The 26,930-nt window shown below is 53.6% G+C and overlaps 2 protein-coding genes and 1 long non-coding RNA gene across 5 annotated transcripts; 1 reads left to right on the plus strand and 2 right to left on the minus strand.

Annotated features, from left to right (window-relative positions):
- Positions 1 to 3,174: 3,174 nt before the first annotated feature.
- LOC120394182 (zinc finger protein OZF-like) lies at positions 3,175 to 4,739 on the minus strand (the record flags this gene model as incomplete). Its single annotated transcript, XM_039518419.1, has 1 exon — positions 3,175 to 4,739. A coding segment is annotated over one exon (1,212 nt), but the record flags the coding sequence as incomplete, so codon positions are not given.
- Positions 4,740 to 4,770: 31 nt separating this feature from the next.
- LOC120394187 lies at positions 4,771 to 10,160 on the minus strand. Its single transcript, XR_005592201.1, has 4 exons — positions 10,077 to 10,160; positions 8,749 to 8,970; positions 5,533 to 5,636; positions 4,771 to 4,801 (listed from the first exon to the last, which is right to left on the minus strand). It is a non-coding gene; the product is annotated as an uncharacterized LOC120394187 (long non-coding RNA).
- A 7,369-nt stretch (positions 10,161 to 17,529) lies between these two features.
- Positions 17,530 to 26,165, plus strand: LOC120394186 (zinc finger protein 239-like). 3 transcript variants are annotated; one of them, XM_039518422.1, is made up of 3 exons: positions 17,530 to 17,673; positions 23,968 to 24,083; positions 24,405 to 26,165. In XM_039518422.1, exon 3 carries the CDS (start codon positions 24,653 to 24,655, stop codon positions 25,418 to 25,420), a length of 768 nt encoding a protein of 255 aa, XP_039374356.1. In that variant the 5' UTR covers positions 17,530 to 17,673; positions 23,968 to 24,083; positions 24,405 to 24,652; the 3' UTR covers positions 25,421 to 26,165. The 3 variants fall into 3 exon arrangements, with proteins under 3 accessions (XP_039374356.1, XP_039374358.1, XP_039374357.1); XM_039518424.1 differs by having other exon boundaries at positions 24,439 to 26,165; XM_039518423.1 differs by having other exon boundaries at positions 24,478 to 26,165.
- The last annotated feature ends 765 nt before the right edge of the window (positions 26,166 to 26,930 follow it).

Genomic DNA, 26,930 nt, shown 5'->3' on the forward strand with positions numbered 1-26,930 from the left:
TGGTCTGCCAACTCTGGCATCGGTACAAGCAGGGGAATTCTCCAATCATAAAGGGGGTGAGGCTTGTTCCACATAACCAGCTCTCTGCCCTCTCTGGGCCTGAGGCCAGACTCCCAGATTAGGAATGTTTCAGAGGTGTTGGAGTTTGTAGTGGCTGATTTACATCCTCTTCCCCTTCCTCTACTTTCACTGGAGTTCCCTCCTCTTCCTCTGCTTTCACTGGAGTTCCCTCCCCCCCACAGCCCATTCCTCATCTGAAGTTTCTAATTCCCTTGTATTCCTTACGCAGAGCATCTTCCCTCTTCTTGAGGCAACTCACCGAGCGTTTGCAAAGGGACACCCAGCCATCCTGCCCTGACATCTCAGAGCTGTTTTTCTGGGGCACCTTGGTTTTCAGCACCAACCCTTTGACCAAAGCTATGAGATCTTCTTGGGACAATCTGCCAAACATCTCACCCTAACTGGCAGAGATGACACGTGGTAACAGCACTACAATCCTGCATCTTCATCACAGCTTGCACTGCCACTACCGCTAGCGGAGGATCTGGACTAAAGGTGAACTACAGGTCCTTGTTTTCCTGCTGTACCCAAGGCCTGGGTGCAAAGGGGTCCTTAGCCCCCCAAGACTGCAGGAAAAACAGCATCCAGTCACAGCGCACACGACTTGCTAACCGCGGTGGCAGCTGAAGTTGCAAGTCTGGCTTTGCTTTGCTGGCTCTGGGAGCCCAGTGCTACAGGATGCGTGATGTCTGCATGGGAGCAGCAGGTCACCTGCTCCAGAGCGTGAACTGCTCTTCTGGGCACTCAGTGAGGATGCAAACACACGGGCCCAATGGCTTGGGCCTGCACCAATTCTGGCTACCCTGGTTCTCTTGTAACATCTTGGGGTGAGTTCCTCGAAGTGTTGCCTCCCCAAACAGTCAAATGAATAGCTGTGCACAGGGGCAGGCGCTCTTCCATTATCCATGGAAATTCTGCAATAGCGTTACTGCCTCCGGACCACCAGGCCCCTTTCTCCTGCCGGGTTCTGCTAACTGGGCTGCACAGAAGGAGCCAGAGTATTATTGTGGTGTAATCTGTTTATTCAGAAGCTGTACACAAGTCCTGTTTCCCTGGAGAGGGGTAGCTGCCTGTACTGCTTTGTTCCTTCCTTACATGGAAACTTCAGGTAAGGTACCCCAGCCCTGTTCCACAAAGCAGCTATTCTGCACCTCTGCTGCTGTCTAGAGTTCACAGCCAGCTCTCTGCAAAGTGCTCAGCACAGCACCTTGTCCCACCCAGCTCCTGTGGGCTTCTCCTGGGAAAGCCCTTTAGCACCACAGCCCCCAGGAACAGAGGGTTTGTCAGACGGCCCTGAAAGTCAGCCCTCCACCCCATCCCCACCCTTTGTGCATCCAGGTGCTTTGCATCACAAGTCTCAGCCTCCCCTCCTGTTAGACTGAAGGGGGGTGCTGTAGCCCGTCCATTCACTCTAACTCAGTCTGCCATCATCTCTGCATCCAGGACCCCCTCAGCTCCTTTCAAGAGGGGATGGTAGTTCTACACTGCTGGCTTAGCCTATGTTCTTACATGGGTTTTAGCCTAGCATCCCCACACAACCCTTAAAAAACATGCTTGCTTGCCTAATGGGGTTATTATTTATATTATGGTAGTGTCCAGAAGCCCCAGTGGTGGACCAGGCCCCCATCGTGCTAGGTGCTGTACAAAAGATGGTTGCTTCCCCAGAGAGTTTACGCTGGGTTAAAGTTGTGCTTTAATCCCCTTAGCAACACATATGTAGCTGAGCTGCTGTTTAGATAATCCCTGCTGGTTTATGTACGCCCTTCATTCCATGCAGCCTGCTCCATATTCGGGGCAGCTCAGAGCAGCTCTGCCGAGCAGTCAGAGAAGGTGCCCACCAGCAAGATGCTAGCTGGGTTAATCTCTGGTGTGCGATAGCAGGGAACCTGATTTTGGGAGAAGCACCCAAAACATTCCCTTGCATGAGAAGACCTTGCAGAGGCAGGTGGGGTGGGGATCCAGCAGATGGCTGAGCAGAGCAAAGATGCACATTACAAACCTAATGTCAGGTGCCAGCCTTTGCCTTGTGGTAGATGGTTAACTACCTGCCCTTACTACAGAGCTGTTGATTTGAGCACCCGTCCCCACCTCGAGCACAGAGTCCACAGTCCTGCATCACAGGCTTTTGAGTGGGGACCAAATGGGTTTTAGCCTGGGGGAACTGGAGATCCCAGTGGAAGGGGGGGATTGAGTCACAGACACAGACTGGCCTCACACAGCTCCAGGAAGGTCTGCTTCCTCATGCAGGAGTTCTGGAGCCACTGCTGGTCACCCCAGGTCTGCAAGATGATGTGACCCCACCACTCTGTGCTAGCCATCCTGCATCAGAAGCCCTGGTCTACATATAGGCAATCCACAGCAACTACAGCATGCAAAAGGTGTCATCAGTCTGCCAAGAATTAACTCCCCTCCAAGATCCACTGCTGCCATCTGTGGGTCAGCATCATTCATCATCATCATTCATCATTCATGCCCGTCACCCCAACCGGGGTATGGGCCGCCAACCACAGATCTCCATAGCAACTGGTGCTAAAATGCTGTCTGCTGTCATTAGCCCTCCACCCGCACTCTGCAATAACAGTGAAGCCACAAGCAGGAACAGCAATTCCAACCGTGCTGGATCCATGGTGTGGCACCAGCTGGAGTGGGTAGAAGCAAGAAGTGTGCCGGGCCTGAAGTGCCTTAGCTACAGGTGTTGCTGGGTTAAGAACACTTCTAAGACAAAGGAGTTTGGGAAAGACAGACAAGCTCTCCCACAATACACCATAAACCAATTCCTAGAATGGCTCCAGCACCCTGGCATACACCCCCAGAAATCCTAGCGCCAAACCTCTGTCATTGCCATGTGACTGTGAACACGGCTACATGAGGCTGGGTTGTGTGGGGCTCTGCAGGGTGGACACTCACAGACAGGCCTGGCAAGCATGAGTTCACAGGCACAGGAATCCAGACATGCCTACATTCTGCCATGTGGACACACCCAAAGTGATCAGGCACTGCTGGGGGATTCAGGCCCTGAGACCCCTCAGGAGAACAAAGCAAAGGCTAGCCCTCCTCATCGCCATTGGGGTAAGTTTTAATACAGTTAATTCAGGTGATTGGCACTTGATCTGGGCACCCTGGTTAGCCTAACCCAGGTGCGAATGTCCCTACTGCAAGCCCTACCTGCATTACTGTGTCTACACTTCCCCGTGTGTGTCCGGTCTGGGGACAGACCTGTGGTTCTTTGTTTTGAGATGCTGTACGATTCCTTCCCAGGATGTGGGTAGCAGTAGGTTGGGCTAAAACCCAGATAAGAGCTGGGGTTAACTGTGCAGCGAAGACAAGACCCACACTGTGTGTGAAGGGATAATAGGAGTTGGGTTTTGACTCCTGATTTCCCTTGGGTTCTGTAGAACCATTTTCTGTTCCTCCAATTCAAATATTCCTGGTGAATGCCTGGAGCGGAGCTCTCAGCCGGGATGGCCTCACTCGTCCCCACCTGCAGCTCTGGCGTGGATTCTCTGGTGCCGGGTGAGAGCTGACTTGTTGCTGAAGCTCTTCCCACACTTGTCACAAGGGAAGGGCCGTTCCCCGGTGTGGGAGCGCTCGTGAATGGCGAGGTAAGCCAGGTACTTGAAGCTCTTCCCACACTCAGCGCAGGGGTAGGGCTTCTCCTGTGTGTGAGTCCTCTGGTGCATCGTCAGGTTGGAGAGCTGGCTGAAGCGCTTCCCGCACTCAGTGCAGGGGTAGGGCCGCTCGCCCGTGTGGGAGCGCTGGTGCTTGGTCAGGTCCGCGGGGCTGGTGAAGGTTTTCCCACACTCAGCACAGGAGAAGGGTCTCTCCCCCGTGTGCAGCCGCTGGTGTGTGGTCAGAGCGCAGAGGTAGCCAAAGCGTTTTCCACACTCGCCACAGGGGTAGGGCCGCTCGCCTGTGTGGATTCTCTGGTGCTTGCTCAGCCCTGTCCTGCTAGTGAAGGTCTTGCCACACACAGCACAGGGGAAGGGTCTCTGCCCTGTGTGGGCTCTCCGGTGCCTCACGAGTGTGGAGAGGTGGCCAAAGCGCCTCCCGCACTCAGCGCAGGGGTAGGGCCTCTCCTGCGTGTGAGTCCTGTGGTGCATTTTCAGGTTGGAGAGCCGGTTGAAGCGCTTCCCGCACTCGGTGCAGGGGTAGGGCCGCTCACCCGTGTGGGAGCGCTGGTGCTTGTTGAGGTCCGAGGGGCTGGTGAAGGTTTTCCCACACTTGTCGCAGGGGAATAAGCCCTCCCCCGTGTGAGTTCTCTGGTGGGTAGTCAGCGTGTAGAGATAGCCAAAGAGTTTGCCACACTCTCCACACGAGTAGGGCTTCTCGCGCGTGTGGCTTCTCTGGTGGGTTTTGAGATGTGCTGGACAGCTGAATCTCTTTCCACATTCAGCGCAGGGAGAGCGTCTCTCTCTCTCATGGACCTTGCGGTGAGCCGTGAGCTCCTGCTTTTCCCTGAAGCCTTCCCCACAGTCTCGACATCTATGGTGTTGCTCGTGGTGAAGATCCCCTGTGGTCTGAGGTCTCCCCTGTGCAAAGAGCTGGGTTAGTTTCCTGAATCTGCTGTCATGTTCCTTTGGGGGGCCTGGCTCCTTCCCCGCTGGGATCTTCTTCTGCCTCTTGCAGGCTCCTCCCTGCTCAGGTCTGTGGGTAATGCTCTCTCCTGAGCCACTCTGTGATACACTGGGAAGCAGTTTGTTGCAAGGCTGCTCTTCAGCCCGGCTCAGGATTCCAGCACCTGCTGGATGGAAGAGAATCCAGAGATTATTTCACCTCTTGTATGTCCAACAGTGGGAGTGACTGCACATCCTCCACTGGTGACACCCCCAGCAGGAGCCCTCTGTCAGCTGTGCAGAAATATTGATCTAATGAGGGGCACAACCAGAAAACCCTGCATCCCCGTCTCCTTCCTCTTTCCCCAGTGCCCACAATAGCTTTTCTCCTCCAGTCCCATCACTTCCTCCAAACTCCCTCTGTCCCCTCTCTGTCCCACATCTTTAGCTCTTCTTCCACCCACAGACTCCTTATCCCTGGCCCTCTCCTTTTCTTGGCTCCTGGTTACATGAGGGATCACCTCTCCGGGTGCTACGCTGCCAAAGCCGAGATCAACAGAGGCGCTTGAGTTGGATCCTCCGCAGGAGGAAGCTGCTGGCAGGAGGTTCTCTGGGAGGAATCCTAATGTTGGATCTCGCTCCTCCACTTGGTTCATCAGAACCCAGACGTGTTAGCGTGCCAGCATGCTGCAAAGCCCATCTTTCTCTCTTCTCACTAAGGCTGTGAGGAGGGGGCGGGCTGAGATGGATGTATTTACTGCTGGTGTTTTTATGGTGTAGGATACACACCCAGAGCACTGGAAGAGCACTCTGAGTTGGGTTTTAAGATTTGAAACTACTACTAATAAATCCTGCTCTCCGTTCAAGACACAATTCATTCATTCTTCTGCAGATCAATCTCCTTGTAATTTGCACTAACCAATCTCTTTGGAGCCCCTGCCCCACTAGACAGAGCTGCTGTCCAGGCTATTTTTAGGCAGTGATCATGCTCCGCACCCATAGCCGCTTCCACGTTAGAGATGACTGAAAAACAGAAAGGTATCTTCACAAACAACTTTGAAGTGTCAAATTTGTTTTGTCCCCTGGGGTGAAAATGGATCACTTGGGGGGTTACATAAGAACGGCCATACTAGGTCAGACCAATGGTCCATCTAGTTCAGTATCCTGTCTTCCGACAGTGGCCAATGCCAGGTGTCCCAGAGGGAATGAACAGAACAGGAAATCATCGAGTGGTCCATCCCATGTCATCTACTCCCAGCTTCTGGCAAACAGAGGTTTAGGGATACCCAGAGCATGGGGTTGCATCCCTGACCATCTTGGCTAATAGTCATTAGTGGACCTATCCTCCAGGAACTTATCTAATCCTTTTTTGAACCTTGTTATAGTTTTGGCTAAAACCCTGTTATAATTTTGACTTGAGTTGGGTTTCTGACTTTAAATAAAAATATTTTAGGAAAATCATAACTGAAATATTTAATTTATGTAGAAGTAGGTTTTACGTGATGGAAATTTAGCTAGAGTGTCTGATTTTAAATAGGCACAAAAATGGCAAATGTCAAGTGTCAGCAACATTCACAAAAAGTTTCAATTCAGAAAAAGTTATTTTTCATCAAAAAAAAAAAGAACTTGTGTTAGAGCAGCCTCTTTAGAGATACCGGCTGCTCTGTGTGTGCCATTCTGCAGACCTACCCCTCAGCAAGAGCCTAGGGAATGGACGACAGGACTCCAATTGTTACGCCACAGGGAGCTGGAGCTGGGGTGAGAATCTGGAGATGTGTCGCTGCTCAGAGTCAGTTTGCTGAGCTGAGGATGTCACAACTGGGCAGCACAGCACTGCCCTCCGACATTCCCCAAGCTCAGAGAATGGCCCTGAGCCCGAGGGGATGGATTCCATTTCCTGCACTCCCCCACCAGAGATCCCAAGGCCCCGGGATGAGAAGACACAGAGGACGTGAGTGGATGGCAAGGCCTAGGCGCTGGACAGGTAAGGAGTGGCCATTCAGACCAGACACCCCCCTTGCTGCTAAGGCACCAGAGCCAGGAATGACGGACTGTGACTCTGATAAAGCTAGTAAAGAAGCTGTCCTGGGCCACTTTGCTGTGTGTGGGAAGCTACAGGCAAAGGCTCAAGCCCCTAGAGACTCCCCCTCGCTGGAGATTGACAATAGACTGAAGGTGACTGTGCAGATGCTTGATGAAGTCAGGTGAACAGCACAAAGAAGCAGCTGGAGAACCACCACCTGCGCATGCTGAGACCACAGGATCCAGTGTCAGGAAAGGAGAATCTACCACCCAGGTAGGCGAGCAGCAGTAAAGCTGGCAGAGCAGAACCTCTGGACTGGCAGAAGCGGGGATGTAAAGCCACAGACTGTTGGGCGATTTGCTGCGCCTCAGGACAACGTAAAACATCTGGGGAAAAGCTGCCAACCCCAGGGCCCAGAGAGGTCACATGCTTTGCTGGCAGCACCTTGGCCACTCAGGCCCTGGCTGGCACCAGATGTAAACAAGACATCATTAGAGCTGGGTCCATCCCACCTTGTAAGTGATGGTAAAAGTGTGATTGGCAGAGGGGCAAGAGTTGAACACAATTGGAGAAGGGTCAGGGATGCTGGTCACAGGCGGGTTGATATCTGACACTGTCTAAGAGATCATTCTTGGTGTGGACTCCCAACTTTCCTGCCTTGGTTCAGCCAGGGGGGAGCTGTAAGGTGACTAACAGGTCTCGGGTTACAACAGAATGGGATCTGGGGCTGAGAGGGGCCACTGGGAGTGACACAAGCAGGGTAGAAAATCCTATCAGAGCTGCCAGCAATGGGGAGGAACATGAGGGGGTTTCTGTGTTAGACCCAGCAAGCCAGATATTGGGTCTGTAGGAAGTGGGAGGGTTCCAGGAAGACCCCAGGCCCCAGCTCCAGAATCTCCCTTCCAAACAGCAGTGGCAGCAGCTCGAGCGAAGGTGGAGGGAACATCTCAGTATGGTGGTGACCGGTGTATCCTGGGAACAACACCCTCTCCCTGGAGGATTCACAGGGAAAATGGTGGCCATGCCCAAGAGCTGCAGGGATGATGGCCTCTGACCTCGGGCACTAGCTCATGGGCCTGGTATCCGAGGCAATAGAAAACTTATGTCTGCGTTGGGCAGAGATCTCCATGGCCCAGCACGGCCCAGGCTATGTAGAGCCATTGCCAGATGAGCATGGGCAGATCATTACCAGCTCTGCTCACAAGGGCCAACTCTTTGCAGTCCCTTCTGATTGTTTCCGTTCCTCCCCAGCGGAGAGCAGTGGATGCAGCGAAACCATTACACTGGAGTCTGGACACTGCTCTAGCCTTGGGATCAGGGACTTTGTTACCACGTCCCTCAAAGCCATACCCAGAGAGGGATACGTATCTAGGACGAGCAGCGCAATATCTGAAATGGGCTGGGTGGGTATCCAGGCCAAGCCAGGGAGAACCCACTCATTGGACATGACATAGCTCTGGAAAGGTGAAAATTCCTGTCTGACAGCATCTGCACAAAGCCCTGAGCCAGGTTAGGCAGCGGGAACACGGAGCCCTCTGCATTACAGCTCTCATCATTGCTACCCTGGAAGGGCTGCCCTGGGGATGGATCACAGCTCCAGGGATTTCCTCTCAAGTCCCAGACTGGGGGCACCCCAGTAATGTCCCATAAGCGTCTACTGCCTCAGGCTTTCCTGCTGAGGCTTCTAAGGCCCTTCTGCAGTGAAGACTGTCATGGTCTGAATAGTCTGCATCCCTCCCCAGCCAAGAGGGTCCTGCCCCCCAGACCTCAGGGAGTGGATGGGGGTGGGGAAGAGCACCTGTTGGGTAATGCCACTGAAAATACCACCACAAGGGCGGTTCACTGCTGCTGGCTACGGGGCCACCCAGCTCCCACAGTCCCATTCCCACTGCCCGGGCCACTCTGTCATCTCGGAGACACCCACTGGCCACCTCAACCCCCACACAGCCTCCCACATTCCCCAGGCAGCAATCCTGCTGGGGAGACCCCCACAGCCTGAGCCTGCCACTCCCCTGTTTTCCCACACACACTCAGCCCGAGGGACTCCCTTCCCCATTGTCCCCTCAGTGCCCCCGAGAAGACCTGCCCCAGGCCCCTTCACAAGCTTGTTACCCATTTCTCTTCCAACTCCGGGCTCCTTTCCAGGGGCGCCTGGCAGCTCACATTTCCTCAGGGCCGCCTCCTCCAGGGATCCCCATGCGGGATGGGGCTGCTGGGTGCGCTGAGATTCCCATAATGCTTCAGGGGCATCCATCTCCTCTGGGGTCACATCTTCACCCTTCACACGCACTGTGACCTGGGAACCAACCACACGGGTCACCGGGCAGCCAGGGGCTGGGGGGACATCGGGACGGGGGACAGAGTTAGCTCCGACCATTCCAGAGCCAAATGCAGGGAGAAGAGCAGGAGACAGAGGCCCCACGGGAGCACAGGCCGGCCCCTCCCTGGCCCCTGCACATCCCCGCTCCTGTCACCCCAGCTGCCTGCCCCCTGCACCGCCAGGCCCCTCCCGGCCCCTGCGCTCAGCCCCCCCCCCGGTTACCCCAGCTCCCTGCCCCCCAGCACAGCCAGGCCCCTCCCTGCCCCTCTGCTCATCCCCACCTGTAACCCCAGCTCCCTGCCCCCAGCACAACCAGGCCCCTCCTGCCCCTCTGCTCATCCCCTACCTATAACCCTAGCTCCCTGCCCTCAGCACAGCCAGGCCCCTCCCTTCCCCCCAGCGCATCCCACCAGTAAGCCCCGCTCCCTGCCCCACAGCATAGCCAAACTCCTCCCGCCCCAGCTCCTCCCCAACCTGTAAGCCCAGCTCCCAGCCCCAGCACAGCCAGGCCCCTCCCTGCCCCTCTGCTCATCCCCAACCTGTAAGCCCAGCTCCCAGCCCCCAGCACAGCCAGGCCCCTCCTGCCCCCTGCTCATCCCCACCTGTAACCCCAGCTCCCTGCCCCCAGCACAGCTAGGCCCCTCCCTGCTCATCCCCACCTGTAACCCCAGCTCCTGCCCCCAGCACAGCCAGGCCCCTCCTGTCCCCAGCTCATCCCCACCTGTAACCTCAGCTCACTGCCCCCAGCACAGCCAGGCCCCTCCCTACCCCCAGCTCATCCCCACATGTAACCCCAGCTCCCTGCCCCCAGCACAGCCAGGCCCCTCCCTGCCCCCAGCTCACCCCCACCTGTAACCCCAGCTCCCTGCCCCCAGCACAGCCAGGCCCCTCTCTGCCCCTCTGCTCATCCCCACCTGTAACCCCAGCTCCCAGCCCCCAGCACAGCCAGGCCCCTCCCTGCCCCTCTGCTCATCCCCACCTGTAATCCCAGCTCCCTGCCCCCAGTTCATCCCCAGCACAGCCAGGCCCCTCCCCAGCACAGCCAGGCCCTTCCCTGCCCCCAGTGCATCCCCCAGCACAGCCAGGCCCCTCCCTACCCCCAGCTCCCAGACGCCCTCACCTCGCCGCCCCGCCCGGCCGCAGGGGTACTCGGGAGGCCGGGTCCCCAGACAAAGCTTCCGCCCCGGCCAGCACAGGGTTAATCTCTCCGCGCGGGGATTGGCGGCGAGCGCTGTCAGTCAGGTCCTGCCCCGCCCTCTGCCCAACTCACCAGTCTCCTGGGCGGGGGGAGCTCAGCGGCTCCGCCGCACCACGGGGGTGGGCGTGGTGCTCGCGAGACTCAGTCCGGCCCTGGCTGAGCTGCCCCCCTTGCACCCTTCACACCCGCCCCCTCCCCCGGGATCGCGTGTCCGTGGGGCTGCCCTTCAGTCTCTAGGGGTGGGGACAGGGGGTGCCCGGCGCTGCAGCCTTGGGCTGGGGGCTGTGTGCGGAGAGCCGGGCGCGGAGGTGGGAGGAGCCGGGCTGTGGGGGGTCAGTGCAGGGAGTTGGGGTTGGGGGGCCTGTCTGGGCTGGGTGGGGCAGGGAAGCTCGGGAGCGCCTGGGAATCCCCCCCCCCCCAACCTCACAGTGTGAGAAGCTGTTTGGGTTGTTGCTGGAGGGGACCCAGCTCCTAGGGGTGGGGGGTGATTGTTCTGTTTTCTCGATAGGGACATTAGCTGTGTGGACTCTTGTAGGAGCCAGGAGCCCAGGCAGTGCTGCTGGAACAATTTGTCTAGTGGGGGTGCTGAGAGCCATTGAACCAAACTGTAAATCTTGTATATGATGGAAATTGCTTCAAGCTGGGGGGGCAGCAGTACTTCTAGTTCCAGCACCTCTGTGCCCTGCACCCCAAGATCTGCTCTGCACCAAGATGTGTAGTCCCTTCGCAGCTAGTCAGGGAAGGGATCCATGTTACAATAAACTCCTGTCCTGTTGAAAGGGACTGATCTGGCTACTACTCTCCATGTGCTCTGTAATCACAGGACTCCAGGACCTGGGGCTTTGAGAAAAAAACACCAAGCAACCCAAGACTCCCAAGAAAGTTGTCAGAGTTGGAAACATTGAGAAGTGTCCCAGGACAGGCTGGGGATGTATAATTATCCTCAGCATTTCTACAGCACAGGGCATTTACTAATTGAGAGCCTGGGGTGTCCCCAACTGAGTCATTATTGTCTTGACTTTAATTTCTGACCCTCCTGAATCTTGCCAAGTAATCAACAGTTGCCACCTGCTCAATGTCCTGTGCGGTCAGGTTAATACTTTACTACTGTAGTCTGGAGGCTCTTTGGGCAATGGCCATGGAGTGCATTTCATCCCAGTTAATAACCTGCCCACCACTCGCTGCTGTTGCCTGAGCAGGTTGGTGAATCACTGCAGCTGATGTTGGACAAAGAGAGCCAGCAAGACCATGTCATTGGTGTAGTCAAGTTCTCAAAACAGCGTGGAGTTCAGCTCCACACCATGGACAGCTGCCTCCTAAAGCAGCTCGGGGTTGGACTAGATACCTCCTGAGGTCCCTTCCAACCCTGATATTCTATGATTCTAAGGGCTTGGCTACACTTACAATTTGCAGCGCTGGGAGTTACAGCGCTGGTCATGCAGCTGTGTAAGGGCCAGCGCTGGAGTGTGGCCACACTGACAGCTACCAGCGCTGCAGTGTGGCCACACTTGCAGCATTTGCAGCGCTGTATTGAGAGGTGCATTGTGGGCAGCTATCCCACAGAGCACCTCGTCCCATTTTGGCGCTGAGTATTGTGGGAAGGGGAAGGAAGTGTGCGGGTCATTCCGCTTCCTGTTTGCCAGCGCCCCGTGGTGCATCGCTTCACATCCCAGCATTCACTCTTTCCGGCAGCGTTTGGCGCCATTGTGAGTGTCTTTCTGTTACTCTCTGTGTGAATCGCGATTTCTGTGGCAAATGGAGCCCGATCTGCTGAGGACTTTGCTGATGAGTGTCACCAACACAACACGTTTGGCAGTCGAGCTATTCCTTCAGCTCCAAAGTGACAGTGAGGAGTCCGACGATGATATCAATATGGATTTGCCTGCCGCGTGTGACACTACAGTGCTTGCGGCATTCACGGAACTGCTCAGCACCGTTGACCGCCGCGTATGGGCTCGGGACACAAGCACTGAGTGGTGGGATCACATCGTCATGGAAGTCTGGGATGACGAGCAGTGGCTGCAGAACTTCCGTATGAGAAAAGCCACTTTCATGGGACTGTGTGCTGAGCTCGCCCCCACTCTGCGGCGCAAGGACACAAGATTGAGAGCTGCCCTGACGGTGGAAAAGCGGGTGGCTATTGCAATCTGGAAGATGGCAAATCCAGACAGCTACCGGTCGGTCGGGAACCAGTTTGGTGGAAAGTCGACCGTGGGAATCGTTTTGATGCAAGTTTGCAAGGCAATTAATCGCATCCTGCTAAGAAAGACCGTGACTCTGGGGAGCGTGCAGGACATTGTGGATGGCTTTGCACAAATGGGTTTCCCTAACTGTGGAGGCGATAGATGAGACGCATATTCCTATTCTGCCCCACCTGGCATCAGAGCACGTTAATCGTAAGGGTATTTCTCTATGGTTCTCCAGGCGCTTGTGGATCACCGCGGGCGTTTCATTGACATTTACACAGGCTGGCCTGGAAAGGTGCATGATGCACGCATCTTTCGGAACAGTGGCCTGTTCAGGAAGATGCAGGCAGGGACTTTTTTCCCAGACAGGAAGATCACAGTAGGGGATGTCGAAATGCCCACTGTGATCCTTGGAGACCCCGCGTACCCGTTACTGCCTTGGCTCATGAAACCCTATACAGGGAAGCTTGACAGGAGCAAGGACCGGTTCAACTACAGGCTGAGCCGGTGCAGAATGACTGTGGAGTGTGCTTTTGGGCGTTTAAAAGCCCGCTGGAGATGTTTGTATGGGAAGCTAGACTTGGGGGAAAGCAGCATCCCCGCGGTTATAAGCGCTTGCTGTACCCTTTGTGAAGGGAAGGGTGAAACATTCAGTGAGGCATGGACCACCGAGGTTCAAGTCCTGGAGGCTGAATATGCACAGCCAGAGAGCAGGGCTAATAGAGAGGCCCAGCACAGGGCTACAAGGATTAGGGATGCCTTGAGGGAAGAATTTGAGGCTGAAAGCCAACAGTAATGTTTGCTGCCTTGCATGGGAGTGAATTGCACTGCTTACACTGTTATTCTATTATCCATAATAATAATATGATTTGCAGTGCCTCTTTCTTTACTGGGCTAAGGTATCTTTCACTATCTGCTATAATAAAGACTGTTCTCAAATCCAAGAATTGTTTTATTGAAAAGAAAAAAACTTCCTTGACAGACAGACACACAACATTTCATGAACACAAGAGGGCAGGGGTGTGGGTTGGTGAACTGTACAGTTACAAGTTTGCATATGTCCTGTCTGGATTGCTGTTTAATGAATCCTGCACTTCAGGGTGCATATACTGCATGGTGATGGGGGTTGAATGCAGAGGGTAAGGGTGGTGGTAGGTATCAGGGCTGGTTGGGGAACGTACAGGTGTTGGAGGCAGCTGGTGGTGGTAAGAAGGTTTGAGCTGACATTGGGGCACAAGGCACAAAGGACGGGGCGGGTGGGGGAGTAGCACGGTGGTGCTCTGCTTGCATGGCAACGAGTGACTCTATAGACTCCGCTTGGCGCTCCAGGATGCTTAGCAGCCGCTCCATGCTTTTCCTCTTGGCCACTGCATTTCTCTTGCGGGTCCTGCTTTCTTTCTCTCGCCACTCCTTCAGGTCCTTACTCTCTCGAGCAGAATGATTAAGAACAGTTTTCAGCATGTCCTCTTTGCTCTTTCGGGGATTTTTTCTCAAATTTTGAAGCCTCTGTGATGTTGAACATCTGGGCAGTCCAGTAGTCAAGGTCACTGTAGAAACAGAAATGACAACATTTAACACGGGCAGCATTGTATCCACTATCTCCAGACATGAATTGTTACACTGAGGGAGTTCTCACTTGCAAGTTCTCACTTGCATTCTTTATCCCAAAAGGAAAACACAACAGAAGCCACGAAATGGTGAGTGAGGAGTGTTTACTTATATAGGGAGAAGAGGGGCTTGAGTGATAGAGGGGAGCTGGTTGCTTCGGTAATCTGGAGTGCTAGAGGGGTTGAGTGAAGATGCAGATGCAGGGTGATCTTATCTCCCTATCTCTTCACTAAAGAGTCTCCCAACATTTTTCACAGGACTTAATCCTGGAAGATGTTTCCCTACTGCGAGTCACTAGGGAACAGCGGGGGGCTCTTTTAGAGCAATGTGGATTCCGCCCGGGACCCTATGCGGCGTGCCTGTGTTCAGAAATGGTCCCCCGACCACTGGCAGAAGAGTGGCGCGGACGCGTCACCGTCACTGGGACAAGGGACACAGTGTCTCTGCCTATAAACCTGCGCAGGCATATTGCCCACGCTCTGGATGAAGCTTTTGCTGAGATAACTGAAGCAGATTACCGCGACGTGATAGACCACATCAACGGGCTATTCCACATCTAGACGCTGGCATGCATGCATCCATAACCCCCCTTCCTCTCCAGAAACATTTCACCCAGAAAATAAAAGCCGCTTACCGGTAAACCGCTCCTCTGCTTGTCCTTCTGCAACTGCTGGCTGCTGGGTACTTTCCTCCTGGCTTGAGAAGAGCTCCTGGCTGCATGCCTCCAGGGAATCTGCGGTTTCTTCCCCCATCCCAGGAGCTTCACTCGTGGTTTCCTCTCCCCCCCCGCCGCCTCCTCCGCCTCCTCCTCCTGTCCCCCAGCCTGCTCAGAAGTGTCCATCGTTATCCTGGGATTGGCAGTGGGGTCACCCCCAAGTATCTCGTCCATCTCCCTGTAAAAACGGCAGGTCGTGGGAGCAGCTCCGGATCGTCGATTGCCCTCTCGGGCTTTGTAATAGGCACTCCGCAGCTCTTTAACTTTCACCCTGCACTGTAGTGCGTCCCGATCATGGCCCCGATCCAGCATGGCCCTTGATATCTGCTCAAAGATATCGTAATTCCTACGGCCGGAGCGCAGCTGTGCCTGAACAGATGCCTCACCCCAAACACTGATGAGGTCCTGCAATTCACCAGTGCTCCATGCTGGGGCTCGTTTGCCGCGTGGAGGCATGGTTACCTGTAACCTGTAACTGATTAACTGATTGCACTCCACACCTGGCTGCAGCAAACAGGAAGGAGATTTTTAAATTTCCCGGGGCATTTAAAGGGCGGGTCACCTGAGGCAAGAGCAGTAGAGTGCAAACTGATGTGCAGAGTGGCTGAACAGGAATTCTGGGATAGCTCCTTATTCCCTGGAGGACAGGTAAAGCGCTGGTGAGTGTCCACACCTGCTGAGCAGCGCTGGATCACCAGCGCTGCACTCCTTACACCCCTGCCGGGATGGGTTTTCAGCCAGCGCTGCAACCAGGGAGTTGCAGCGCTGGTTGTGACCTGCAAGTGTGGACGGGGTGTTGTTGCAGCACTGGAAAGCCTCCACCAGCGCTGCAACTTGTAAGTGTAGCCAAGCCCTAAGTGTATCCCTCAGCCAGTCAATGCTGATACGCCTGTGGCAAGTGTTGTGTCTGTGTGGTTGGGGGCTAGCAGTGGTTATTACTATGAGGCGTGGGGGTGGAGGCAGTGACTCTGTTATCCCCCCCATTCCTCTGTCCTACTCCTTCCCCTTCTATGAATTTACCCTCCCCAGGGGTAAATCATGGCCCTGTGCTCCCTGCACCCCCTCTCTGCAATGCCCTAGAGGAGGCACCAAGTATAGAGAACCTAGGGCCCATCGGATGGAAGGTGGGACACTGACCCCAAAGCAGAGGCACATCAAGGCAATTTCTGCCCCTGTGCACTTAATGTCATCCAACCAGATGGGGTCAGATCCTTCTGCAAACTGAGCCCTGCCCAGTGCTGATAACGCCGTCCCACAGTCCAGCTGCCTGCTTTCTACTTCCGCGTCATTCAAGTCACAGCTGTCATCCCACAGGTTATGTCACTCCAAACCCGGCTTAGCTTGTGCACAGGGCCCAGCCAAACTGATCTAGCCAATTGAAACCAACAGAAGTGTCCACATGGTTTTGCACCAGTTTAACTAAAGTGGTTTTTAAGCTGATTTAATTTAAATAAGGGAAAATGTTCTGTGTGGACAATGTTCATCCTGGCTCTTACAATGGTGCCCATCACCCTAGTGTCTGATCTTCCAAGGAGAGAGCTCAGATGTTCTCTCAGACAATCTGGGAACGTATGTGCTGCAACCCAGGGGAAATGCAAACCTTGGGGCTCTTGTAGCAAAGCTGGGTGAGGCTGCAGCACACGTCACAACAGCTGTTCTGTCTTGCACTGCTGCACCAGGAGGCTGCTGTAACATAGAGTGGCCCTGTGGCCTCCCTATGTTATGCCAGCCCCCATTTCAGCCCCACTGGCAGTCCGGGATCAGAAGGGCTCATTTGCTTTGGGTTGTGCTTCCTGGAGATGCAGCATGAGAGTTCACCCCAGATTCCTCTCTGTTCTTCAGGACCAGGGGAGAATCACTTCCATCACAGAGCGGGGTAGAAAGGAAGGCTAACCCAAGAGTTAGGATGTGAGTCTGGAATGTGGGAGACCTGGCTCTGCCACAGACTAGCTGTGTGACCTTGGTCAAATCGCTTCATCTTTCCTGGTCTCAGCTCCCCACCTCTGAGCTGGGGATGACGATAACCCTCCCTTTCCTTCCAGGGGTGCTTTGGGGATAGATTTTGAGGGGCTCAGATACTATGGGAGCTATAAAAGTGCCTGAGACAGAAACTCCAGTGTTTGCAATAGGGCGAGCTGGGTTGAGCCCCCTGATGGGGAAGTGAGGTTCATTGATGGGAAGGTGAAAAATGGCATGAAACCTAAGGGGTTGGGAAGCTTGAGCCTAGCCCCCACTGTGCTTCCTGCCCTTTGGAAACCTGACTCTGGCTGAACCAGTTTCTGATGCGCTTTGGCTGAGTGCAGCCAACTTTAAGGATTTTAAGACAAGTCTCATGATATTTGGTGGGTTTCTTAAAGCCTCAGCTCCGTGGACCACGTGAATCTCAGAAACAAATGCTAAGTCACTTTCCAGCCCTCACAGTTGAAGAGGAAAAGGTTAAAAAGGTGAGTGGAGGGCACCGTAAGGGCTCAGGCACCAGGAGCCGTGGGAAAGGAAGCCCAAACGTGGTTCCTTCAAAACACACCCCAGGGTTTTGAAGCCAATCTGGTGATTACTAGATGCTTGAGTTTGTCAATACTGAGCAGGGATGGGCCCAGGCTAGATCTGAGGCTGGCTGGCTGGGAACACAGTGCATCCCTTGATTGGTGGGTTGAATGTTGGTCTCCAGCCTCTGTTTTTTGTTTGATCCAGCCCCAAGACTCCCTTGCTGCATTTCAGTGTCTGGGGGAGAGGGGCGGTGTTGTAGCATCAGAAGGGTTTCTTTAGATCTAGCCCCCTGGCAGCATTTGTCTCTGATTTCTCTGCTCAGGATATGGGAGGTTGAGCTTCCTGGGTTAGACACTGCTGCTGCTGGCTCCATTGTGAATGTGATCCCCGGAGCCCTGGAGTCTGTGCTGGGGACAGACCTTCATTAAAGTCCCCTCTGTGCCCAGCTGGGATGTGACCTTCTCCAGTGGGAACCAGCCTCCTAGGGCAGCCCCGACATTAATACCTGAGCCGGAGGCTCCAGGTAACAGAGAGAACTGGGGGGAAGGGCTGGGGATGGGCAGGAAAGTGACTCTGCACAAACAGCCCCAGGAACCTCAGATCTCTTGGGAATCTGCTCCCTTGTTGAGGTCCCTGCAGGAGGGAGCTGGGATGCGGTACCAGGGGCAGAGGGGATCCTGAACAGGCCCTGGGAGGATTTCCCTTTGCATTCTGGGGATGGAGTCAGGAAGGGAAGGTGTGTGGTGGGGTGATAAGGCAGAGTGGGAGAGACAGTGCAAGGTGGTAGATTTAACCAGCTCTGCCCAGTGAGGGAGGTTACAGGGAGAGGAGAGGCAGCACAGAGGAGACAGAAGAATGGGGGCTGTGTGTTAATTCTCCGTATTAAACTCTTCCACCATTACTGACCCCTCCTCCCCCCAAATTAGCCATGGGTCCTCCCAGTGGATACATCTCCCCCATATCTGAGTGCTGACAGGGACCTGTTTGCTCCATCGGATGCATCAGAGCTAAAAGGACTTGGGCTGGGCGTGTCTCTATGATCAATTCCACACAACCCCCCTTCAAAGAATGCAGGCCACACTTACAGGCTGGGGGGGCTCTAGCCTGGGAAGCAGTGATGCTGACAAAGATTTGGGGGTTGAACGGGATAATCAGCTGAATACGAGGTCCCAGTGCAACACTGTGACCAAAAAGGCTAATGCAGTTCTGGGCTGTATACACAGGAGAATCTTGAATATCAGTAGAGAGATTACTTTACCTCTGTATTTGGTCCTGGTGTGACCACTGCTGGAATCTGTGCCCGGTTTTGGTGCTCACAATTCAAGAAGGATGGTGATAAATCGAAGAGGGGTCAGAGAAGAGCCACAAGGATTCGAAAACTTGCCTGACAGTGACAGACTCAAGGATCTCAGTCTATTTAGCTTAACAAAGGGGATGTTAAGGGGTGACTTGATCACAGTATATAAGTACCTACATGGGGAATAAATATTTGATAATGGGCTCTTCAGTCTAGCAGAAAAATATACAGCATGGTCCAACGGCCAGAAGTTGAAGCTAGACAAATTGGCACAGTATATAAGGTGTACATTTTTGATGGTGTGAGTAATTAACCATTGGAACAATTTACCCAGGGTCATGGTGGATTCTCCATGCTTACAATTTTTATATCAAGACTGGATGTTCTTTTCTAAATGATCTGCTTTAGGAATTATTTTAAGGGTTTTCTCTGGCCTGGTTTGTTATAAGGGGATCAGATGAGATGATCACAGTGATCTCTTGTGGCCTTGGAATCTATGAATCCTTGTAAATACTATGAGGCTTCCTGTAAGTGATCCCAGAGATCCTGTGGAGGGATCTGGACCCTCAGTGTTTGTGCCTGTCTGAATGTAAATGACTTTTCCTTACCAAGAGCTATAGCCACCTACAGAGGGGGAATTCTTAATGTTCAGCTGTTTGTCTTTTAAAATAATAAATCTCTGAACATCCCCAAGACTTCAAAGCAGTCTTAAAATAAGTAATGTTTTGCTGGGGAGAAAATGCCCATCAAATTTAATCCAAAATGGGGTAGATTGGATTGTCCATCAGTGGAAGGGTTTAAATCAGGAATGGAATCTTCCTAAAAGATTTGCTCTAGCTCAATGAGAGGTTACGGGCTTCATGCAGGGATATTTTCTGGTCTGTTTTATGCAGGAATTCAGATTAGATGATCACAATGGTCACTTTCTGCCCTCAATCTATTATATTTCACACCCTTGTGTGAGCACTTTGCCCATCCCATCAGCATTGTCTTCATTAGTGTGATTAACTAGTGGTACAAAGGTGTGATTTATGGATGAAAAGGTGAGATGATGTATCCAGTATTTTTAAAGGTGACCTGAAAAAGATCAGATCATTGGTTTTATGACCATTTTTGCTCCTTTGTGCTCAGTCAAGGCCTGGGAGGTATTTTATTCCTTTTAAAATGACAAAATATGGCTTTAGCCCTAATTTTCCCAATAGAATCTGTGGGGAACTGGAGAACTAGTAGCTTTGTTACATCCAAGGAATCTAGCACATGAAATCAGGAGTTTTTTTATGTCAGTGACCTTACAGTATAAATGGCTGATTGAGAGAGGAATGTGCTTTTTGTTCAGTCAGTTTAAGCATATTTTCGAAATTGGTTTGTTTTTGTAAAATAGCTTAACTCCAGACGCTCGGTGGAAAAGGTCTGTTAGTTCAAGAATCAGCAACTCCTGGGCAGATTGACTTTCCTGGGAATGACATGAGGAGCAGAGAGAGGAAAAGCCAGCTTCTTCCTCTGCCTCCTTGCTGTGCTGCTGGGGGGAATGTGCTGCCCTCAGGGACAAAGTCAGAGGGATTCTCCCAAAGTGGCTCCTTTGTTTTTGCTCTTTTCCAGCGTTAGGTTCAGAGACTCTATTGGTGGGGGGTGTAAACCTGTCTCGGTGGGTTTAGTCTGGGTGGCAGGAGCTGGGTCTGGTCTGGAATGAAGTGACCGAGAGCTTGGCTACACTTGCGAGTTACAGTGCAATAAAGGAGCCCTGGACGCCCTGGCTCACTCCCCGTCCACACTGGCAAGGCACGTAGAGTGCTCTGACGCCGCAGCTACAGCGCTGCTGGTACTCCACCTTGGCGAGAGGAATAATGTTTGCTGCGCCCCTGCTGGAGCACCGCAGCGCCAGTGTGAATGAGGTGTTGCTTTTCTGCACTCTGATCAGCCTCCGGAAACATCCCATAATCCCCTTATGTCAAGTGGCCACTCATGTCATTGTTTGGAATCGGACGCAGGAATGCGGAAATGCCCGTTGAAAGCTCCGTTTCTGACAGCCCACTGCTTATCTGCTCCGAGACAAAGCAACCATTACTGTGGAATGCTGTGTGTGAGGGAGAGAGGCAGGAAGGGGAGGGGGTCTGCTGCTGTCTGAACGTACTAGACAGCATGCTGACATGCTCTCAGCCCCGCCAAAACCCACTCTCTCTCCCCCCACATACACACAACACACGCCCTGTCACACTCCACCCCACCCCATTTGAAAAGCACATTGCAGCCACTTGCATGCTGGGATAGTTGCCCATAATGCACCACTCCCAATGCTGCTGCAAGTGCCACAAATGTGGCCACACCAGTGCACTTGAAGCTGTCAGTGCGGACAGACTGCAGCGCTTTCCCTACTGCGCTCTACGAAGGCTGGTTTAATTCAAAGCACTCTACATCTGCAAATGTAGCCATACCCTGAGTGTTTTCAGCATCACGGTGTCTAGAACATCTGTATGCAGGGAAAGAGCCTGTGGCGAATTGGGGAATGAAATGTCCTAAAGCCCCCCCCCCCCTTCTCCCTCCCTGACAGGCTGCAGAATAATGTCTATGGTTCACTGCAGCTCAGCGGCTCCCAGACTTGAGTGGTTCACGTCCCCTCTCAAACGTGTGGATAGAACATCAAGCTCCTGCTGTGCCTGGGAGTCACATACCATAGTCTGGGAACCTCTGCTCCAGACCATCCTGTCCTCCCAGTGGCTGGGGAAGGGAGATGGCTGTTGGGGAGCTGTGGGGTGGGGGGTTCGTCTGGATGTGGGAGAGGGACAGTAATACAGGAGGAGAAGAGGGGAAAGGAAAAACCTGTTGGGTCTTTTGCTTTTTACCGAACAAACACAATATGGAGAAATCACAGCTGGGTTCCAAATAACCCTAACGCACAAGGCCAAGCTACAAAGGCACTGCTGCCTGGTCTGGTTTCTGTAATCTTGGGCTAGGTCTACACTGCGGGGAGGTCGACCTAAGATACGCAACTTCAGCTATGCGAATAGCGAATAGCATAGCTGAAGTCGGCATATCTTAGGTCGATTTACCTGGCCGTGAGAACGGTGGCAAATCGACCGCTGCCGCTCCCCCGTCAACTCCGCTTCTGCCTCTCACCATGGTGCAGTTCTGGAGTCGACGGCAGAGCTATCGGGATCGATTTTAAATTAGACGCGACAAATCGATCCCCGATAGATCGATCACTACCCGCCGATCCAGCGGGTAGCGTAGACGTACTCTTAGTGTCTGCTTGCACTGCAGCTGGAGGTGTAATTTCCAGCTTGGGTAGGCATACCCTGCAATGGAGAACAGGGTGCGCACTACTAGAGGGCTCACAATTTTTTAAAGAGATATTACCCTACTCTTAGCCATTTCCCCTTCTTCAGTGTGGGGCCTGAACTTCAGGGTAAGACCCAGCAGGAGGGGGATGGAAATCCCCCCGTGTGAGGAAACAACCCCCTCAGTGGGCTGGTATCCGAAGCCTAGTGCCAGACAGCAGCACTCAAAGCCACAAATCCCTCCAGAGGGTCAGGAGATGGGCTTGAAAACCACAAGTCCTTAACCCCCCCAGCATTTGTGGCAATTTTATTTCCCTTCTGACTTTTGCGGAGAGGCTGCTTAGTCCCAGAGTATGTGTGTGTGTGTGTGTGCACCTGCTCCCAGTGTGTGTGTACGTGCACCTGCTCCCAGTGTGTGCATGTGGGAACCTATTCCCAGTGTGTGCATGTGCACCACATCACAGTGACAAAACTCAGCTGCAGCAGTGCACATGCAAAAATGTAGCCTCTCAGTCCCCTGCTCTCGGAGGGACTCTGCCCATTGACCCCCCTCCCCTGTCACTATTCTGCCTCCTCTCTACCACAGCCACTCTCCTGCCCCACACTCCCCACTGTCTTCTCTGGCCACCTGTCCCTTTAGGCCTTTCCCTTTACAGTCTCCTATATCCCATATCTGCCACCCTATATTGGCCCTGCACTCCCTATTCACCTGCCCCCCACAGCCTCCTGCCCCCACACCTCCCTCTGCCCTCCCTTCTGCTCCCCACAGGCCCCTGACCCTCCACAGCCTCCATCCTGCCCCCACCTCCCCGTCCCCTCCAGTAACCTTCTCTCCCATTTCTCTGCTCCTCTATCTCATTTCTGCCCCATATTCCATTGCACCCCTCAGCCTCCCTGCCACCTCCTCAATGTCACTCCTGCCCCCCATGTCCTCCTGCCTCCTTCCGTCTGCTTCTGCCCCCACATTTCCGTTGTTTCTCAGAGTTTCCCATCCAGTCGAAACCCGCAGCCATATTCCCCAGGGAAAACGTGGCTTCAGTCTCACTGAAAACAATGGGACTGGGTTGCCATCTTTACTAGTGCAGGGGCAGCTGTGCCTCCACACACCAGAGCTGCAGGGAGACGGTGGCTGTTTGGAATAAGGGCCGTTTGGCTCCGCCCCAGTGAGAGTAACAGTAAATGACACACGAGTTGGAAAAGGGAAAACGGGCGAGCTCTGTGCTGGGAATTGCGAGATGGTGGGAAACACTGAGCTAAATATTGGGAGCCTGCTGGCAGCTGAGGGTGTCCTGGTTTCTCTGCAGATGCAGATTGTTTTAAGTTAAAGCTTTTGGGAATCACCCCAGGAAAGTTCTCTGTTCTCGGTGGGCCGCACGACCCCCAGCCCTGCCCCTGACGGTGCTGCTGTGATTGTGGCTGTGGCAGCAGTTTCTGAGTGGGGGAATGTTTCTGTTCCAGGGGCCGGTTGTGCATTTCACTGAGGGGCAGCGGGCTGTGCTGGACCTCAGCCAGTGACCCTCGACAGGGATGTCGGGCAGGAGAATTGTGAGGCCGTGACCTTGCTGGTTAAGGATTCCAGTCCCCGCTGTCACACCCAGGGCAGCTTCTGCTCTGGGTTCTTTCTGGGTCCTTCAGATTTCAACTCCATTGCCCCTTGAGCCCCCGTGTGAGCGACTGTCCCCTCCACACCCCCACCCATGGGAGAGGAGATTTGGAGACATAGTGGAGAGGCTACTGGCTTCATCTCCATCCCCAGAGCTTCCAAGGGAGAGGATGGAGGTACCTCGCTGCATCTTTACGTGTGGGCGTGCAGTGACACACAGAGAGATTTTGCGTGTCCCTCCCTTGCCAGGACTGTCCTTGATCTCAGAGAGGGCTCTGGTCTCAGCAGGGCTAGAAAGGGGGAAGAAGTTGCGCAACTACACTGTGACTGAGTCATAAAATTCCCCAGGGCATGAAAACCCCTCAATCTCCTGCAGGGGGCACCACACGCCTCCCAGGAACCACCTGACCGCCCCAGAGGGCCTTCAGGAACATTTCCTCCTCCGTTTGGCTTATACGAAGGCACCCACCCCGCATCAACTCTGTCTCGCAATGACTAAATTGTTAGCTCTTTGGGGCAGGGGTCAACTACTGCTCTGTGTTTGAGGCCCCACTCTTGCCTGGCCCTTTGGCACAAAGTAACAAACATGAATAATGATAATAATAAACCCTTGGGCTCACCTATTTTACTTCCTCTGAGCAGGTCTTCCAGTTTTCAGTCCTGACATGATCTCCTGGCTGGAACAAGGAGAAGAGCCGTTGTGTCCTGGATCTCCCAAGGCTCTGAGGAAAGAAGGGCCCTGAGAAACGTTCATACAGGTGAGGAATTGGCTACATGGCCATGGAAACCATCCACCATTGACATAAACAGCTGGGATTGCTGCCGAGGCCCCGTGAGGTCTCCCAGCTCTGCTGCATCTCACCCAGGTCACGACTGTGCCCAGCCGGAGTCAGATCCTCATGGGAGCTGTCACTCATTGCTCTTGCCTCTTAGCAATTGCTCCCTTCTCCTGAATGTTCGGATGAGGCGTGGCAGCAGAATTGGTCCCCTTTTCTCTGGGGAAGCGCTGGTGGGGGTTTGGGCTCCTGAGTTTTCAATCTTCCCAGTAATTATTTTGTCTCCCCTCCCCCCTTTCCCAGTCCCGTTTCTGAGGTTGCCTCTTCCCTGGCACAGGGGATGACTCATGTCTGGATACTCCCTCTATCCCGGCAGGTGATGGGATGGTGAGTGAAAACAAGGAGATGAATCCTAAGCAGGAAATCCTCGAGCAAGTGGAACTACATGAGATGGCACCGGGACCATCCAAAGGGAACATTTCCTGCAGGGGCGAGCAGAGAGCAGCCTGCAAGGGTCGGTGCGGGCCGGAGAGGCAGCAGGGAACCCCACAATGAAGAGACGGGGTACCTCCACTCAGAGAGGTTTGAAGGACCGCAGTGAAACCATGCTCCAGCTTAGAACCCACACTAAAGGGACACCGTATGAATGTCCTGAGTGCGGGAGGAGCTTCACTCGCAACTCACACCTTATTGTGCATCACAGGATCCACACAGGAGAGAGGCCCTACGATTGCCTGGACTGTGGGAAGGGGTTCACTCAGGGTGCCGACCTGACAAAGCACCAGAGAACCCACACAGGAGAGAGACCCTATGGCTGCCCTGACTGTGGGAAACAGTTTGCCACTTTCTCCTCCATTATTTCACACCGGAGACTGCACACGGGAGAGAGACCCTACAAATGTCCCGAGTGTGGAAAAAGCTTCACTGCCAGCTCCAACCTTATTGTGCACCAGAGAACCCACACTGGGCAGAGGCCCTGGACATGCCCCAACTGTGAGAAAAGCTTCAGCGTGAGTTCCAATCTTATTGCCCACCAGAGGATCCACACGGGAGAGAGACCCTATAAATGCCCCAAGTGTGGGAAGGGGTTCACTCGGAGCTCCCACCTTGTTTCCCACCAAAGAATCCACACGGGAGAGAGACCCTACGAATGCCTGGACTGTGGGAAGAGCTTCAGTGAGGGCTCAGACCTTACTAAGCACCAGAGGATTCACACGGGAGAGAGACCCTATAAATGCCCTGAGTGTGGAGAAAGCTTCAGCCAGAGCTCCAGCCTGATTAAACACCAGAGAGTCCACACCAGGAAACCCCCCCTATAACTGCCCTGAGTGCGGGATAAGTTTCCTGCTGAGCTCCACCCTTATTGCTCATCAGAGAATCCACACAAGGGAGACTCTATAAATGTCCGTTCTGTGGGGAAGGCTGCAAGTGGAAGATCTCTCTAATGTCCCACTAGACACGCAACAGAGAAGGTGGCAGGAGCTCTCCCTGAATGTAATGATTCTGTGCCCTGCTGACGCAACTTACAAACGTGCTTCGTTTCAGGATGGTCTAGGTAGAGGGGGGCCAGGCGAGTGGATATTTTGGGTTTCAGTGTGGCCGGAGGAGGGAGCACTGGGTACTGGGGAGAAGGGTCATTTCAAGGTCTGGAGGGAGCAGGTGTTTAAATTAGTGAGGAGACATTTCTGCAGGGATTACACACACTTGCCAGGTCAGAGAAGAGGTGAAGATGCCCCATTGCACTTTGTGTCCATGTTATCTCTGCAGCTCCCAAGGCCTCTCAGGGTGGGGGTGAGGGCAGGGGAAGGTTTTATTATTAATTATTGGTGTTATCACAGTGCCCTAGCCATGGCCCAGGATCCCTCTGAACCAGGCGCTGTGCAAACATGGAATGAAAAGCCAGTCCCTGCCCCAAAGAGTTTACAATCTAAGTGGAGAGACAGTAGCATGCTCAACATACCAGCACCCTAACCACTGTCAGGTTTTTTTGCAGGCCACACAGCAAAGGAGAGTTTTAAGTTTTTCAGGGAAAGAGTGGGGGGCCCTGTGGGGGCCATAGTATAAAGCAACAAGAGCTGCTGATCTGAAGTGAGAGGATGGACTCTGTAAATGCAGAGGCTGGGGCTGGAGACTGGGGGATTCATGGGGGAGATTCCCAGAGAGATGGGGGATTGCCCTGTTCCTGAGAGGACATTATGGTGTAGTAGTGAGAGCAGGAGGAATTGGGCCTCAGGAGTCCTGGGTTTAGTTCCTAGCTCCAAGAGGGGAGTGTGAACTAGTGGTTAGAGCAGCATGGGGGTGACTGCTGGGCTCAATAACCAGCTCTGCTAGAGTTACCTCATCCCAGTCGCTTTCCCTCCTTTCTCTGTGTGTGTCTCTTCCATCTGTGTAATGGGGATAAGTTACACACCATCCCAGGGAGTCATCACTAAGTACTGTGTATTCAGAGGCTCAGGAGGACGGAGATGCCAAGGGAGGGGAAGTGTCATTGTTACTGTGTTTCATTATTATCTGATCCTCTCCCATCCCACCCCAGCTGTCTCATCAGTGGAGGGGATTTACTGAGCTGAAGGGAAGGGTTTCATCTGTTTCTAGGGAGGCGATCAGCTCACATTGTCACATACTGGGCTTATTCCTGAGCTAACTGCCCTGGGAGGGCTTTTCTCTTTGTTTCTGGATGGGGCAGGGGAGAGGTGGGGTCCTGTTTTTTTGGTTTTCTGCAATAGCTGAGACTGGATCGAATGACACAGAAGCCCCTTTCCAGTTCTATGTTCCTGCTTCTGGAAACGCAAGTTTCGGAGGAATGTTTATGTCTTGCTAAAGTTTTTA

The sequence above is a fragment of the Mauremys reevesii genome, unplaced genomic scaffold (genome assembly GCF_016161935.1).
Source record: "Mauremys reevesii isolate NIE-2019 unplaced genomic scaffold, ASM1616193v1 Contig40, whole genome shotgun sequence".
NCBI classification, from domain to species: domain Eukaryota; kingdom Metazoa; phylum Chordata; order Testudines; family Geoemydidae; genus Mauremys; species Mauremys reevesii.